We start from the raw sequence: 14,607 nt of genomic DNA on the forward strand, positions 1-14,607 counted from the left end.
ATGTATTATAATAAACATGGCCAGATTGCCTGACAAAAGTCTTTAGATTATCAACCATCAAAGAACCATATGTGAATGAGTGTTTTCAATATATTTGCTTGTGGCTGCTCCTTTGAATTTTCAGCAATCTGGTGAGTGGGAAAATGTTTTGTTGGGACCAAAGAATGTTTGATGCGACTCCAACGATGTGACTTTAAGATTAAGGTCGCTTCTTGGAAACCTGTCTCCCCCGCCCCGCCCCACCATACTGAAATGGAGCCATAGGGACTATGCAAGAAGCCTAGCAATTTTTGTTACAGGTTTTTGGGTCGTCCGGATGGTAACAGGGTTTCCCATCTAGGAACACTCAGTTTGACCCTGGCTCCTCTCCAACACTTCCGCAGTTTACTGAGAAGAAAACCGGCCAAGGCCGCCCAATGTCACAAGCCAAATGCCCTTTGGGGGACACAGAACAACTCAGCAGAGACAGCCGCACGCTAGAGAGGACCTTGCGCATGCGTCTCCGCGGGAGAAACAAATCCCACGTGATGCATGTTAGCAACCACCACCTTCCTGCGGACTGCGCGTGCGTGACCTCGGGACCGCGCGACCCGCGTACGTCTGTAGCGGGCGCAGGGGCAGCTGGGAAGATGGCGGCCTGGGTACCTTGTCGGAGGTGGGGCTGGGCGGCTGTATCCTTCGGCCGTCACCGGGATCTGAGCGTGTCACTAGCTCGGAAGCCCCCACGGGCATGGTGGCTCTCAGGTTAGTGTAAGGAAAATGGGACACGGGGGCTCTTTCAAAGGCCCGGCGATCGTCCAGTGCCGGCCTGGAGCCCGCTTGGCGCGCCACTTAAAACTGCTCCAGGCTGTCTCGGCACTGATGCTTCTGGGGAACGCTGGGAGAGTATACTTTTCTGCTGAGGCCCGGGGCATTCTTGGAGGTCCTTGTTAGCGTTTACACTGCGATTTAAGGAGCTCCTGCGTTCTCTGACTCAAACCTCAGGACCAGAAAAGAAAGATTAAGATGTGCATTTAATGTATTTGGTTATTAGCTCCTAGAGCTTTACATATCCATATGTCAAATGTTTAGCCTTGCCTGTCGTAGACTTAAGGAAACAAAGTGTGTGTGTGTGTGTGCGTGTGTGTGTGTGTGTGTATGTGTATGTAAATGCTGTCTTTAGACCTAATACCTGGTTTCTCTTGTTGAAAGAATTGAAATTACAATGGAAACTCAAATTTGTATTAATATTATGTACACAGAATACATGATTTGTGTATATGTATAGTTATCCTTGAATAACATCCTTGGTGTGCTCTTCACGTCTTGACGCATAGCTATTACATAGCTGCATGGTGCTTGGAATAGTGATGCCACTATATTAATTAACATGTTTAATTTTTTAAACGTATTTAATCAGGTTAACTTAACAATGTACACAAAAAAAAATGTAATGCCAGACAGTATAGTATGTCAGTTCGTTAACAATCGTACATTTTTTTATCTCTGTAGCACTATTCATTTACGTAGTTTCAGCTAATCTATATTATATAAACATGATTTATAAATTGAAGGTTGAATCCGTTGTTTTATAGCTAACAAACACCAATTCACGGTAGCTGCCTGAAATGAAATTTATTTGTTCTAAACTAATGTCTGAAAGGGGATAAAAGGATAATTTGAGTGTTTAATTAAAGAAATGGGAAATGAACATTAATGTTGATAAAATCTATTGACTAGCGTAAGCTGATCCCCAGTAGCCCTGTTTTAAATCTAGTTTTAAACTTGGCACAGTTTTCCATACACTAAAACTTGGCATCTGTTTGACACAAATAAGGGATAACTTTAAACCTTTTGATTCTTTGTGTGTGTTTGGGGTGGGGGTATGGATTCTTGGTGTTTGTGAGACAAGGTTTCACTACATAGCCTCTTTCTTTCCTACAACTCATTGTACAGACAAGCTGACCTGGAAATTGTGGTTTGCCCTGCCTGTGGCTCTTGTGTGTTGTGGTTATTGGGGTGCACTGTCAGACTCTCTACTAATTTTTTTCTCAAAAATAAACTGGATAAATTAAAAATGGGAAAAAATTTTAGCAGTACACATGGGAGAGACCAAGAAGCTTTCACTAGCAACGTGAAGGTATAGTAAGACTGTTTAATTTTTTTTTTTTAATTTAAGGGCTAACAAAGATGGCTCAGCAAAGTAAGCCCTGTAAGGGTCACCATTTGTCCTGCCATATTTAAATAATTCTAAGGTATATGTGTTCCACTTACAAAAAGCCAGCCAACAGAAGTAAGCTCATCAATTACAGAGCTGTTTGAGAAGTTTATTTCCAAGAATACTTGATCCAAGCTTATTTTTAAAGGAATGGCCTTCTGAAACCCCACATGTGGAAATTATGGTGGTTTGCTACCAGTCTTTTCGAATTCCTGGGGAGGATTGCTCAGTGGTAATCTGGTCAAAACCAGCTCAGCACTTTGGACATCATTGCCTCCCTGTTAAATACTTTGAAGGCTCATTATTATTTTTACCTCTGCTTCCCAAAGCCTGGGGTTGCAGGTGCCTAAGACCTTGCCAGTTTCCCTTTGAAATAATTTTGTAAAGGCAGAGGAAAGAAAGAAACAAAACACACATACATTTCTTTTCCCCTACTTGTCTGGCCAAAGTAGAAGACAGGAAATCCCTGAAACATTGTTAAAACGGAAAGAAATCTCAGGGGAAAAGCTGAAAGTGATCTATTTAAATCTAAATGTTAATTGCTACTGTTTAGGATAATCCCATGGTGCCAACATAAAGATGTTTTTTTGATGAGTCTCTGTCTTTTGTTTCACTGAAATTGTTATTTCATTCTGTATTTTGGAAAGTATGATTGGGCCTTGCTCCTAGAAGGTAGCAGTTTTGATTCAACTTTAAAACTAAAAATCTCCTACTTGAAGCTTCTTTTGATTTTTCTTATCAAATGCAGTGGGTTAAAGTTAAAAATGTAAAAATATGTGTGATTTTGAAAAATAATTTTCAAAGTATAATTCACGATTTGTGTACTTTGTTTAGCTTGCAGACAAAAGACATCACTTTCTTTCCTTAACCGAGAAGATCTTCCAAACCTGGCTTATAAGAGGTTAAAAGGCAAAAACCCAGGAATTATCTTCATCCCTGGCTATCTTTCTAACATGAATGGTAATAAGGCAGTAGCAGTTGAGGAGTTTTGCAAATCTCTAGGTCACGCCTTTATAAGGTAGGAACAATTATCACTTAGTATTGCAATAGAGCCAACTGAAGTAAATGCCAACATTTTAGTAGATGGAGTTATTTTAATAGTGTGCAGACTCTGGTCTTATGAAGCGTATTGGTGCTGTGCCGGCTAGATTGGCAGCAGAGGGTGTCATCAGGGAGCTAGTAACTTAGTTCTTTAGATACAATAATGTCTGTGGCAAAAGAAATATACATGTTGGGTTTCTTGTAATCTCTTGTGATTATGGGTTTTCCACTGAAGACATACAGGACTTTCTTGATCACTGTTTATTACTTTCTAACACAGGTGTTGGAAGCTGAGAGTAAAGTATAGTATACCTCAGGGGTAAAGCATATGTTTAGCACAAGATCCCCAATTCAATTCCTAGCACAAGCCACAAAAGAAAATATGTTTCAATGTTATATAATATTGTAAGATTGATATTGTATAATTTACATTTCTGTTTTCTTTGTCCTTTTCTTATGTTATCTGACTGTGTGTGAATATAAACAAGGATGGGTAGTATTTAGCTAAATCTTAATTTTATATTGTTCTTTTTCATTCATTTTAATAAAATGTATTGATATAACAAAAATTATTAGGTATATCAATACATTTTTTGATATTTTAATTTTAAGATAGCTTAATGGGGAAAGCATTGGTGTAAAATTGAATAAATAGGATTGAAAGAAGACTTCATTAAGTAACTTATGAAGACGTCAGTAATACACAGTAGACACCAGTTTTTCATCCAGTAAAAGAAGGCTGAGCCAGTTCTTCTCTAGTGCTAACAGCCTGAAAATCTGTTCAACTACATGTGAAGAATAGTTTCACTAATGTTCATTCAGTAGTTCTAGAAAATATAGCTACATATAAAACTTGTAGGCATTGTCTGTTTAAAGCATTTGCAGAAATTTTGTCACTAAGGTGGATTTAGTCTAATTCCTTTTATCAGAATAGTAAAATTACTTTATTTTCATTCTCAGTATTTCAAAACCTCTTAACTCGCTTTGAAGACTGGAGCTGATCATATGTTAAAGAATTGTGAACAGTGCTTGCCCTTAAGCAAGGGGTGAGAGCACATGTAGGGTATTAGGCAGAGCCACCCATCAGAATGGGATTCAAAAGAAAAGAAATTAAGGTGAGAGTCTGAGGAGGGAAGTGGATGGACAAGACTTTACAAATGAACTCTGGGAAAAATAAATGGCAGTGCTATCTGTGGAGAGAAACTATTCATAATCTGATTCATATCTGAGGAGAACATTCATAATTGGAAATATTGCTGTCATTGCTTTTCTTTGTCTGAAAAATAATTTTAATAAAGAAATCAGAATCTTATGGCTGGGGAGACCACCCAGTGAGTGAAGCACTCTCTGTGTAAGCTTGAGTGCGGATCAGAGTTCAGATCTCTGAACCCAACCCTGTAAAAGCCCAGTGGATGTAGCTGCCCACCTGTAATCTTAGCATTTGGGAAGCAGAGAAAGGGAATTTCCTAACTAAGCTGTTTATTCCACTAACTGCAACAGTAAGCCTCAGGCTCAGTAGAAGACTCTACCTCAGTGTATGAGGTAGAGAGTGATCAAGGAAGATACTGGATGTCAGGCTCTGGCCCCTACAACCGTGTGTACATGTACCTATGTACAACATACATGCATGCACCCCTCACACATGGGAATACATCCACACATATGCCACAACCAACATAAAAATAGAACTCACCATTTTACTGATTTTTGAATTTCAGTTGAGACTGAGAGCTATAGCCAGCCAGTTCCAGGCATAATGTGTTTTCTGCATATTGGATGCTATATCAATTTACATTTATAAACAATTGCTCTTTCGCTACAGATTCTTTAATTAAGCTCTTTTGTGTCGCATTGTAATAGTGGTGAGTGTAACAACCTTCCAATTCATTGGGTGTGTATATGATCATATGATATGTGAGCATGACCATGCGTGTGTACATGTGTGGAAGTCAGCAGACAATCTTAGTTGTTAATTTTCAGGGGCCATTCACCTTGTTTTCAAAGACAGGGTTTCTCTCACTAGTTTGAAGCTTATCAAGTAGTTAGGCTAGCTGACCAAAGAGCCCCTGATCTACATATCTCTACTTTTCCAGCACAGGAATTACATGAGGAAAGTTCATGAAATGAAGAACTGTGACTTAAAGAATGACTAGGGACTAGTTTGATAGGAAGGAAGACTTTATCAGCAGTGAGATAGTGTGCAAAGCTCATAGTTACAAAGGCCAGGAATTGGGAATAGTTCAGAATGACTTGTCATTTATAATCTGTGGCCATGATAGGATACCTCATAACTTATTGAATCGGGACCTTGAAGGAAAGGTAAAATTCAGAGATTAGACAGATGTTGAGCTTGAATCCCTAGGACAATTTAGAAGGAGGAGTTTATGGTGAGTCTAGTTCTGATCCTGAGGAGCAGTAAGTGCTGTGAAGAAAATACAAGAGGTAGGAGTGCAGAGCTGTGACAAAGCACAGTGGTAGTGTGGGGTGCTCAGAGCCAGCTTCGAATGACATACAGGGCTTGAGCCAATGGACAGCAGGAGCCGAGGCATATCTAATGGATATGACAATATACTTGTGAGGAAGAGCTCACTAAGAGATGAGGTCAGGAAAGCATGGCAGAGCTTTGAGTTATTAACTACACAGAGCATGCATGATAAAGTGTTTCATTTGGAAGGACCATTCTGACTACTAAGGAGTAGGCGAGGAGGATGAAAAATGGAAATGAGAAGAAACTTAGAATACTACTGCATTGGTCGAGTTGAGACATAACTTGGACTCAGCTAAGCAGCAGTGAAGCTGTAAGAAAGTGACTGACGTGAGAGGTACTTGGAAGTTGAGTCAGTAGGACTTACGAAAGTACCATGTTGACTGATGTTTACTGTAGGTAGATCATAGCAGTAATGAAAATGCTCTACTTTGCTCTAAAGTCAAATAAGCAAGTCTGGACATGGTTCAGACACTTAGGTATAAAGATATATTTTTTCTTCTTCCAGGTTTGACTACTCAGGGGTTGGAAGTTCAGATGGTAACTTAGCAGAATCGACAGTGGGGAAATGGAGAAAGGATGTACTTTCCATACTTGATGACATAGCTGAAGGACCACAGGTAACCGTTTTTGTTAAATAGACTGATCTTTGACTCAAGCAATATTTGTTTTGTTTTGTTTTGTTTTTAGGTATGGCAATTGATAATATGAATTTCAATAATTTTTATTTTGATGAACAAGTTTGATTTAAAATTATCATATTTTTACTTTCTAGTAAGCAATAATCACTTTAGTTCTTATTGAAAAATAAGTTTGCTTTTATAGTTCTGTATTATAGACATATTGGCTTTATAAAAATTAATTATATTGGGATACAGGGGCCAGACGCTCTCTGAGTTCAAGATGAGCCTAGTCTACAAAAAGTATTCCAGGACAACACAGTAGAAACCTGACTCAAAAACAAACAAACAAGTTAATTATAATTAAATTTTACTTTGTGTTAGAAAAGTCTAGGATCTACAAGAATATAAAAGATACAAAGTCCATATATTTCTATTAAACCATTCTCTTTATAGTGTATGAGAGTCCTCTTTGAAGCCATGCATACTTGTTTTTAGATATTGGTTGGATCTAGCCTTGGTGGATGGCTCATGCTGCATGCTGCAATTGCACGGCCAGAAAAGGTCATAGCTCTTATTGGTATAGCTACTGCTGCAGATGGCGTGGTGACACAGTTTCATGCACTTCCTGTTGAGGTAAGTCATAAACCATTTGGCAGCCCCAGGGAGTATGTCCTCTCTTCTGCCTTTTCTCTCTCTGTACTTCTGCACAGTCTTCCTCTAACTTATTGCAGTGACCTGGTTTTTGTTTTTGCTGCCCTTTTGCTTGGTCTCTTGTTTTAAAGTTTCCTTTTCTCATGCCTCTTTCTAAACATCCTGCCAAATCCATGAGACATGGCGCCGAAGTAATGCTTCCAAATGTCTTTTTTTGCTCAGTTTTCTTTGTTTCATTTACCTAATGGGATTCCATATCACAGTCTACTTTTTACCCTCTTACTCTCAGTTGTGCTGTGTGAGTAGTTCCTGTTCTTACATCATGTGAGACTGGGGTACACAGATGTAAAACTACCTTGTTTAGCCCCAAAACAGACTTATGTTCTCTGGGCAGCAGTTATCAGCTAATTAGAGGTAACATACCAGAGCTAGAGGGTTTTTATGTTTTTGTTTTGTTTTCTGGCTCTGTTGCTTTGTTAGCATTCTTTTCTAATAATTTCTGTGCTGCATCAAAAGAAAAGCAGGGCTTTCTTTAATGTTCTTCAATGATTCATGGTAAAAAGGAAGGGTCTGAAACAACTGGGAAGATAGCTATTTTCTTAAGCTCCAATTGGATAAACGTTCTAGTTAGGGCTTCTGTTTCTGTGATGAAACACTAGGACCAAAGTTGGTGAGGCAAAGGCTTTGTTTGGCTTGCATTCCCCGTCATAGTCAATCACTGAAGGAAGTCAAGGCAGGAACTCAAACTGGGCAGGAACCTGCAGAAGCCATGGAAGGGTGTTGCTTATTGGCTTGCTCTTCATGGCTTGCTCAGCCTGCATTCTTATAGAACCCAGGACCACCAGCCCAGGGATGACACCACCCACAAGGGTCTGGGCCCTCCTCCATCAGTCACTAATTAAGAAAATGCTGTCCAGACTTTCTACAGCCCTGTCTTCTGGAAGCATTTTCTTAATTGAAGTTCCCTTCTCTCACCTGACTTTAGATCGTGTCAAGTTGACATAAAACTATCCAACACAGACAATTATGTGAAAGGACAATGGAATGAGCAACATCTGGTTTTTTGCGCATTGTTGTTTTATTTCATTTGTGTTCTCCTGTCCTGTGGAACTAATTTCTGGTAAACCAGAGACAACAGAAATTAAAAGGGACAAACATTGTTTCAAAACGGGCTCCAGACCTGCTATCAACCTTGAATTTCATTCTGAATCAGAAGTAGGAGATATGCTCAAGTTCCTCCAGCACAGTAGAGTCTGAGAACCAGATTTGCAGAACACTGGAAGAAAGGGGCAGTGGGGAGGGGCTTGATGGGACACAATAAAAGTTAGTGTATAACTTTGAATAATAGAATGTTACTGATTTCTGCTTCAGGTTCTTTAAGATTTGTGCTGTGGAACATCTGAGTTTGTTCTTAGTTCATGTTGTTCTCAGTTTCTAAAGAAACAATTGCATTGCTGGAGATGAGGGGATAGATCAGTTGTTAAAATACTAGGCTTACAAGCAGGAGAATCTGAGCTAATCCCAGCCCCATGCTGTTTTGTTTGTTTTGTTTTGTTGTTTAAATCTGATAGGCTGGGAAATGGCAGAAGAGAGAAAACACTTGCCCCTGGCCCACAACCTGAGTTCTAGTCCTGGGACTGACATGATAGAAAACCATCTCATGTGGGCAGTCCTCTGACACCCACACAAGCACTGTGGCACACACATGCTCCTCACCTTTCCCCACAAACATAAGTGTAATAGTGAAAGTGATGGTGATGATGATAATAATAGCAATAATAATAAACATTTAGCGCTAGGTATAGTGGTGTGCCCTTGTAATCTCAATACTGATAAGGCAGACAAGTAGATCCTTGGAGCTTCATGTCCAGCCACCATAGCAGACTGGTAAATTCTAGACTAATGCAAGATCCAGCCTCAAAATAACAGGGTGTAGACAGGTAAAATGGCTGAGATATAAAAGTTCTTACTGACAAGCCCGATAGCCTGAATTTGATCCCCAGAACCCATATGGTAGAGTGAGAGAGCCAACTCCTGACTACTGCACATATACTGTGGCATGCACACACATAATAAATGTTTAAAATACTTACAAAAACCAAGATAGATGGAGGGCTGGAAAAATGGCTCAGCAGTCAAGTTTGTTCTGCTCTTGTTGAGGATTAGAGTTAAGATGCCAGCTCCCAAGTAACAAGCCAGGTGTTCCCTCAGACATCTGCAGGCCTAGCTCTAAAGGGGAGGGACAATCACAAAGGCTCAATGGCTTCTAGTCTAGCTGAGGGAATAGCATCAAGTTCAGAGGTGAAACTTTGCTACCAAAGGACTAAGTGAAGAATGGTAGAGGAAGACCCCTGACCCCTTCCTCTGACCTCTGTGCATAACTGGTGCAGCCTCTCTCCCCAGATAACCGTGCATACAGTCATATAGACACATAAGCAACATACACAACTTTTGCTTCATTTTTGGAAAAGCAAATCAACAGTGGAGCATGTTCCTGAGGAATGTCCCCTGAGGTTGCTGTGTACAGTGATACACACAAATTCACCTATGAGAGTCCTCATAGTTTTTCCTGTCAGAGTTAAAATTACAAAGTTGGTCTTCCCTGTACTCATCTTTGATGTCTAGATTTTTTTCTCACTTTTTTTTCCTCAAATATACTTCCTTGGTGTTTGTGTTTTTTTTCTATTATTTCTTTGTGAATTTGAAACTTTGACCCTTTGCTTAATCCCCTTGGCTCACCAATACAATCCTTTTCATAATGGGAAATTTTCTCAGAAATATTACAGCTTGAAAAGGAGTTCCTATGTCTTGTTGTTGTTGTCGTCGTAGTAGTAAATTTGAAGATCTGTGCACATTTCATTTTGCATATGTGTAAACAGATTGCTCGGCATGTGGATAAAGTGGGCATTGAAAATCAAATACAAAGTTTCTTAGGTAGGGTTTATATTGCAGTGATGAAACTCTATGACCAAGAGCTATTTAGGGAGGAAAGAGTTTATTTCATTTTATAACGTTCAGTTCACACTCTTACTGAGGGGGAAGTCAGAATAGGATCTCAAGGCAAGAACCTGCAGGCAAGAACTGGAGCAAAAGTCATGGAGAAATGCTGCTTACTGACTTGCTCGTGGTTTGTTCCTCCTACTTTCTTACACAATTCAGCAGCACCTGCACCATCTACAGTATGGAGGGCCCCCTGCTTTAGTCATTAATTAAGATATAGCTCCACTAACTTGCCTGCAAGTCCAGTAGTAGGAAGGCATTTTCTCAGTTGAGTGTCCTTTGCAAATGATTCTAGCTTGTATCAAGTTGACATAAAACTGAACAGCATCAGAGGAAAGCACAAGGACACTAGGTATTGCCTCCCCATTAATCACTGGCCCTCAGGTATGAAGAGTGGCCCAGAGAGGGTGTCAGATCCCTTGGAGCTCAAGTTATAGGAGACCATGAGGTGTCCCTTGTGGGTTCTGGGAACCTAACTAGGCCCTGTGCAAGAGGTGGAATCACTTTTAACTGATAGCCATCCCTCCAGCCAGAAAAGTCCAAATTTTAATAAGAAAAATTATTGAAGGTATTTGTTACAATCTGAAAAATAATCCTCAAAGGTTGTGTTAATGTTTCTTTTCACCAGAATCTAGAATTGATATTACTGTTTAGTTCTCAGGAGGCATTTCTAAGTCTTCTTTGTTACCCAAACCAATAAATTCTCATTCCTAGAATGCTGAAAAGGAAAAGCTATGCACTTTTTTTTTTATGTATATGAGCACCCTGTAACTGTCATCAGACACACCAGAAGAGGGCATCAGATCCCATTACAGATGGTTATGAACCACCATGTAGTTGCTGGGAATTGAACTCAGGGCTTTTGGTAGAGCAGTCAGTGCTCTTAACCACTGAATCATCTCTCCAGCTCTCAGCTATCCACTTTTTAAAACTTTCTTTTGCTTGGTGGTGGTACACTCCTTTAATCCCAGCTCTTGGGAGACAAAGGTAGGTGGATCTCTCTGAGTTTGAAGTCAGCCTGATCTATAAATGAGTTCCAGGATAGCCAGGGCTACACAGACAGACCCTGTCTTGAAAAACCACCATCACTACCACCAATAATAATAGTGATAATGATAATAATGAACAATAATTATATACTTTCAATCAAAAATTACCTAGGTATATGGGTAATTTTTTGAATTTTTAAAAATAAATTATTCTAAAATTTGGTTTATATGAACATCAATGTCTTGGGACCAATTCCCAGAAATTGTTGTACTTTTCTTCCCTTCTGTTTTTACTTTCAGTTGGGGTTAAGCAGTACTTGGCGTAAGAACTTGTATGATAGGGAGATTTGAGTTTGCTTGATAGCTAAAACGTTTTCTTTGCTTGGCCTTTGAATATGATATTTAACTGCAATACTCTCCTTAATACTCTCCTTTGTACAAGTAGAATAATTATGGAATTATTACCAGAGTTGTATGAAATAATATATATAATGTACCTTACATTTAAGTAATTAATTTTTTTTCTTTTCATGGGGTTTCCCTATGAAGTTCTGTGTGGCCTAGAACTTGAACTGGCTCTGTAGACCAAGCTATCGTAAAACTGATAGATGGGCCTTCCCGCCTCAGGCACTGGCATTAAAGGTGTGCACCCTGCCGGATCTGATGTGGGATGATCATTGTTGCTGTACTTGTGTTGCCTGTCTTCTTACAGGAGGACTGCCTTCCTCTACTCTTCAAGTCTGCTAAAGGGTTGTTGATATTCATATATTTATTTTTCCCACTAGGTGCAAAAGGAAATAGAAATGAAAGGTGAGTGGTCTTTGCCATCTAAATACAACAAAGAAGGCTATTACAGGATTCCATACAGTTTCATTAAAGAAGCGGCGCATCACTGCTTGTTACACAGCCCTATTCCTGTGACCTGCCCTGTACGGTTGCTCCATGGCATGAAGGACGAAATAGTTCCTTGGCATAGATCCCTGGAGGTCGCAGACCGATTAGTCAGCCCAGATGTCGATGTCATCCTCCGGAAACACAGTGATCACAGGATGAAGGAAAAAGCAGATATTCAGCTGCTTATTTGTACTATTGATGACTTGATTGACAAGCTTTCAACTATAGTTCCCTAGAATCACATTTGTGGTTGTTATGCACTCTAATGCGTCCAGAAGATTGAAAGTATGATAGTAAATCAAAGACCCAGATACTTCAGGGTTTCCCTCTTCTAGTTTGTAAATATCAGATACGTATTTATTTAATGATGTCTTTGCACAAATACACAAATTGTGACAAAAATATTAGCTGCTGTTTGGAAATTTTTGTTGTCCTTTTGTTTCCCATTAAAATAGTACCTATTTTTTTATTACAGAGATGTCTACATTTCTTACATACACTTTAGCTGTGCCAGCTCTTAATTGTGTTCCTTTCTTTTACAATAAAGCTTGGACATTTTGGGTTTTGTCTGGTACCATTATATATGGAAATTTGTAAAATTCTGATTTTAAAATGTAGTTCACAAAATTGCGGAAGATATGTATTCAAGTGAATATGAAATGATTCTAAAAATGTCTGAAGCATAATAAATTTGGAAAAAAGAGGGTGCCATGGTATATTTAAAACTAAAATTACTGTTTGTTTTTTTTTTTAAGTTTAAGTTTTATTGTGATGTAAATGATACTTCTAAATTTTGAATTGTCATTCTTAGGGAGTCTTCCAGATTTTTAATCATTTAAAGTTTATGTGTATAATAATAGGTAATATAATTTCCAACACTTCGTTCATTTTATCATTGTACCTCACTTACATATACCCTGTTGCTCTGCTGTCTTTCAGTCTCTTTGCTTGCCTACACACCCTTTCTCCCCTCAGTCCTCTGCTGCTTCCACGTCATGTCTGTATGAGAGAAAACACAGATGTTGTTCCCTCCCCCACCATTACCCCTTCATGCTCCCCCAACGTCGTTTAGAGCCTTCTCCGCACAGTCTACTTTCTCCAGCCATGCTGTATGTGTGTATTTAAATCTGTGCTCTACATATGAGAGAAAACACTTTCCATATCTAATCTGTTTCTCTTTACACAATCTCAGTTCCACTATTTTCCTGCAGACATGCCCTTATAGTTAAATGGTATTCGTCTAATAATGTAGCATTTTTATATAATGATTGGTTAGACTGAAGGAACGATCTTTCTGTATTAATTCTGCTTTGGGGAATACGATTAGACTGGCTTAAGTGCAGATAGTTGGATGATCACTACTTTTGTTGGAGTGGCAAAAGAGAGTCAATAAGGAAACATGAAATAATAGTAAAAAGCATGGTTTTTAATAACTACTGAGGTATTAATATTTATTAGCCTTTATTGTGGTTTGGTTTTTGGTTACTAATTTTGGCTAGACTTTAGCCTTCATGGTTTATATCTGTCTATGTTAAGGTGATAACATAACTCATAAAATGAGTATTATTGAAGATTTAATTTATCTCAAATGAGAGAGTCAGCAGACAATAAACCTGGTTAAAAGGACAGTTTAAGAAACATAGTATTTATAGCCAATGAAGAAAAAGATGATAAAATTTCTGTGCAGAAAAGTGTTGCAGCCGGTTGGCAGATTATCTTGAGAAACATACCTTATAAGTTGGCTTTTGTCTGTCTGGGAACTTGGATTTTGGGGACTCTCACTATGGCCAGAACTGAGCATAAGTAGCTCACTGTGCTTACATCAACTCTATGCAAACACTAGTTTATGCTGAAACCCCGATTGCTTCCGGGTGCCCAGAATGTTGATATGTGTGGAGCAGAGACTACGTCTCAGTAGTCCAGTAAAACCCCTTGGCAACAACTCTTAACAAGCTTCCTTGTGGGCGGCATCAGTCACATGAGCTGTTGGATCTCTTTGCTGGAGACCCAGTTTTGCCCTGTGTGACTCCAATGTGGATTTTTGGAAGCTTACCCCCAGTTTCCCTGGGCCTTTTTCCTTGCTCACTCTGTTTTGGATCCATTCACTCTAATAAATCAGTAGTGAAAGAACTATATGGTGAGTCCTGTGCATTCTCACAAGCCTGCACACCTGAGGTGGTCTCCGTGGCCTCTGATGTGCTACAATTAAACTAATCCATGACTACCCCTTATCCCAGAGAAAATCTGGAAAAAAGAATCTTGTTGGCCTTGTTACTCTGAGCTACAATGGGACCAGTTGGGGACCCCTTTGGCTAGATATTGCTAAACATGTGTACTATTGGAAAATGAAGAGGACAAAGTCCCCGCCCATTAGAGTTTTCTGGGGTTCAAGTGTCTTGCTATGTTGCATTGACAATGCTGACTCTCCCACACCATTACACTTTAACCCCAGAAAACTCTAATTTGGCAGGAATTGGAGCTCGGGGCTATATCCGATAAGGTTAGAGTCCCATAGCATGTGTTGATGCAGTGTACAAGTTTAAAGTACAAAGTGGAGTTTAGGAACATCCCAGCACATGTGCTAAATCTGCAGCCGCAGTTTTGCCCTTTGTGCCTTATTTCCAATCCTCAAAATGGTACAACCTTACATAATAAATACAACTGGTAAAGCACAACACATTTAGAGTAGTGATGTGTGGGAGGTGTTAGCTTCCTGATTTTTGTCTA

General features: G+C 39.3%; 1 protein-coding gene across 1 annotated transcript; it reads left to right on the forward strand.

The window, feature by feature from the left end:
* Positions 1–571: 571 nt before the first annotated feature.
* Abhd10 (abhydrolase domain containing 10) lies at positions 572–14,010 on the forward strand. Its single transcript, XM_028785233.1, has 5 exons — positions 572–744; positions 3,032–3,215; positions 6,232–6,343; positions 6,842–6,979; positions 11,772–14,010. Exons 1-5 carry the CDS (start codon positions 630–632, stop codon positions 12,114–12,116), a joined length of 894 nt encoding a protein of 297 aa, XP_028641066.1. The 5' UTR covers positions 572–629; the 3' UTR covers positions 12,117–14,010.
* Positions 14,011–14,607: the final 597 nt, after the last annotated feature.

The sequence above is a fragment of the Grammomys surdaster genome, unplaced genomic scaffold (genome assembly GCF_004785775.1).
Source record: "Grammomys surdaster isolate TR1022 unplaced genomic scaffold, NIH_TR_1.0 125167, whole genome shotgun sequence".
Classification (NCBI taxonomy): domain Eukaryota; kingdom Metazoa; phylum Chordata; class Mammalia; order Rodentia; family Muridae; genus Grammomys; species Grammomys surdaster.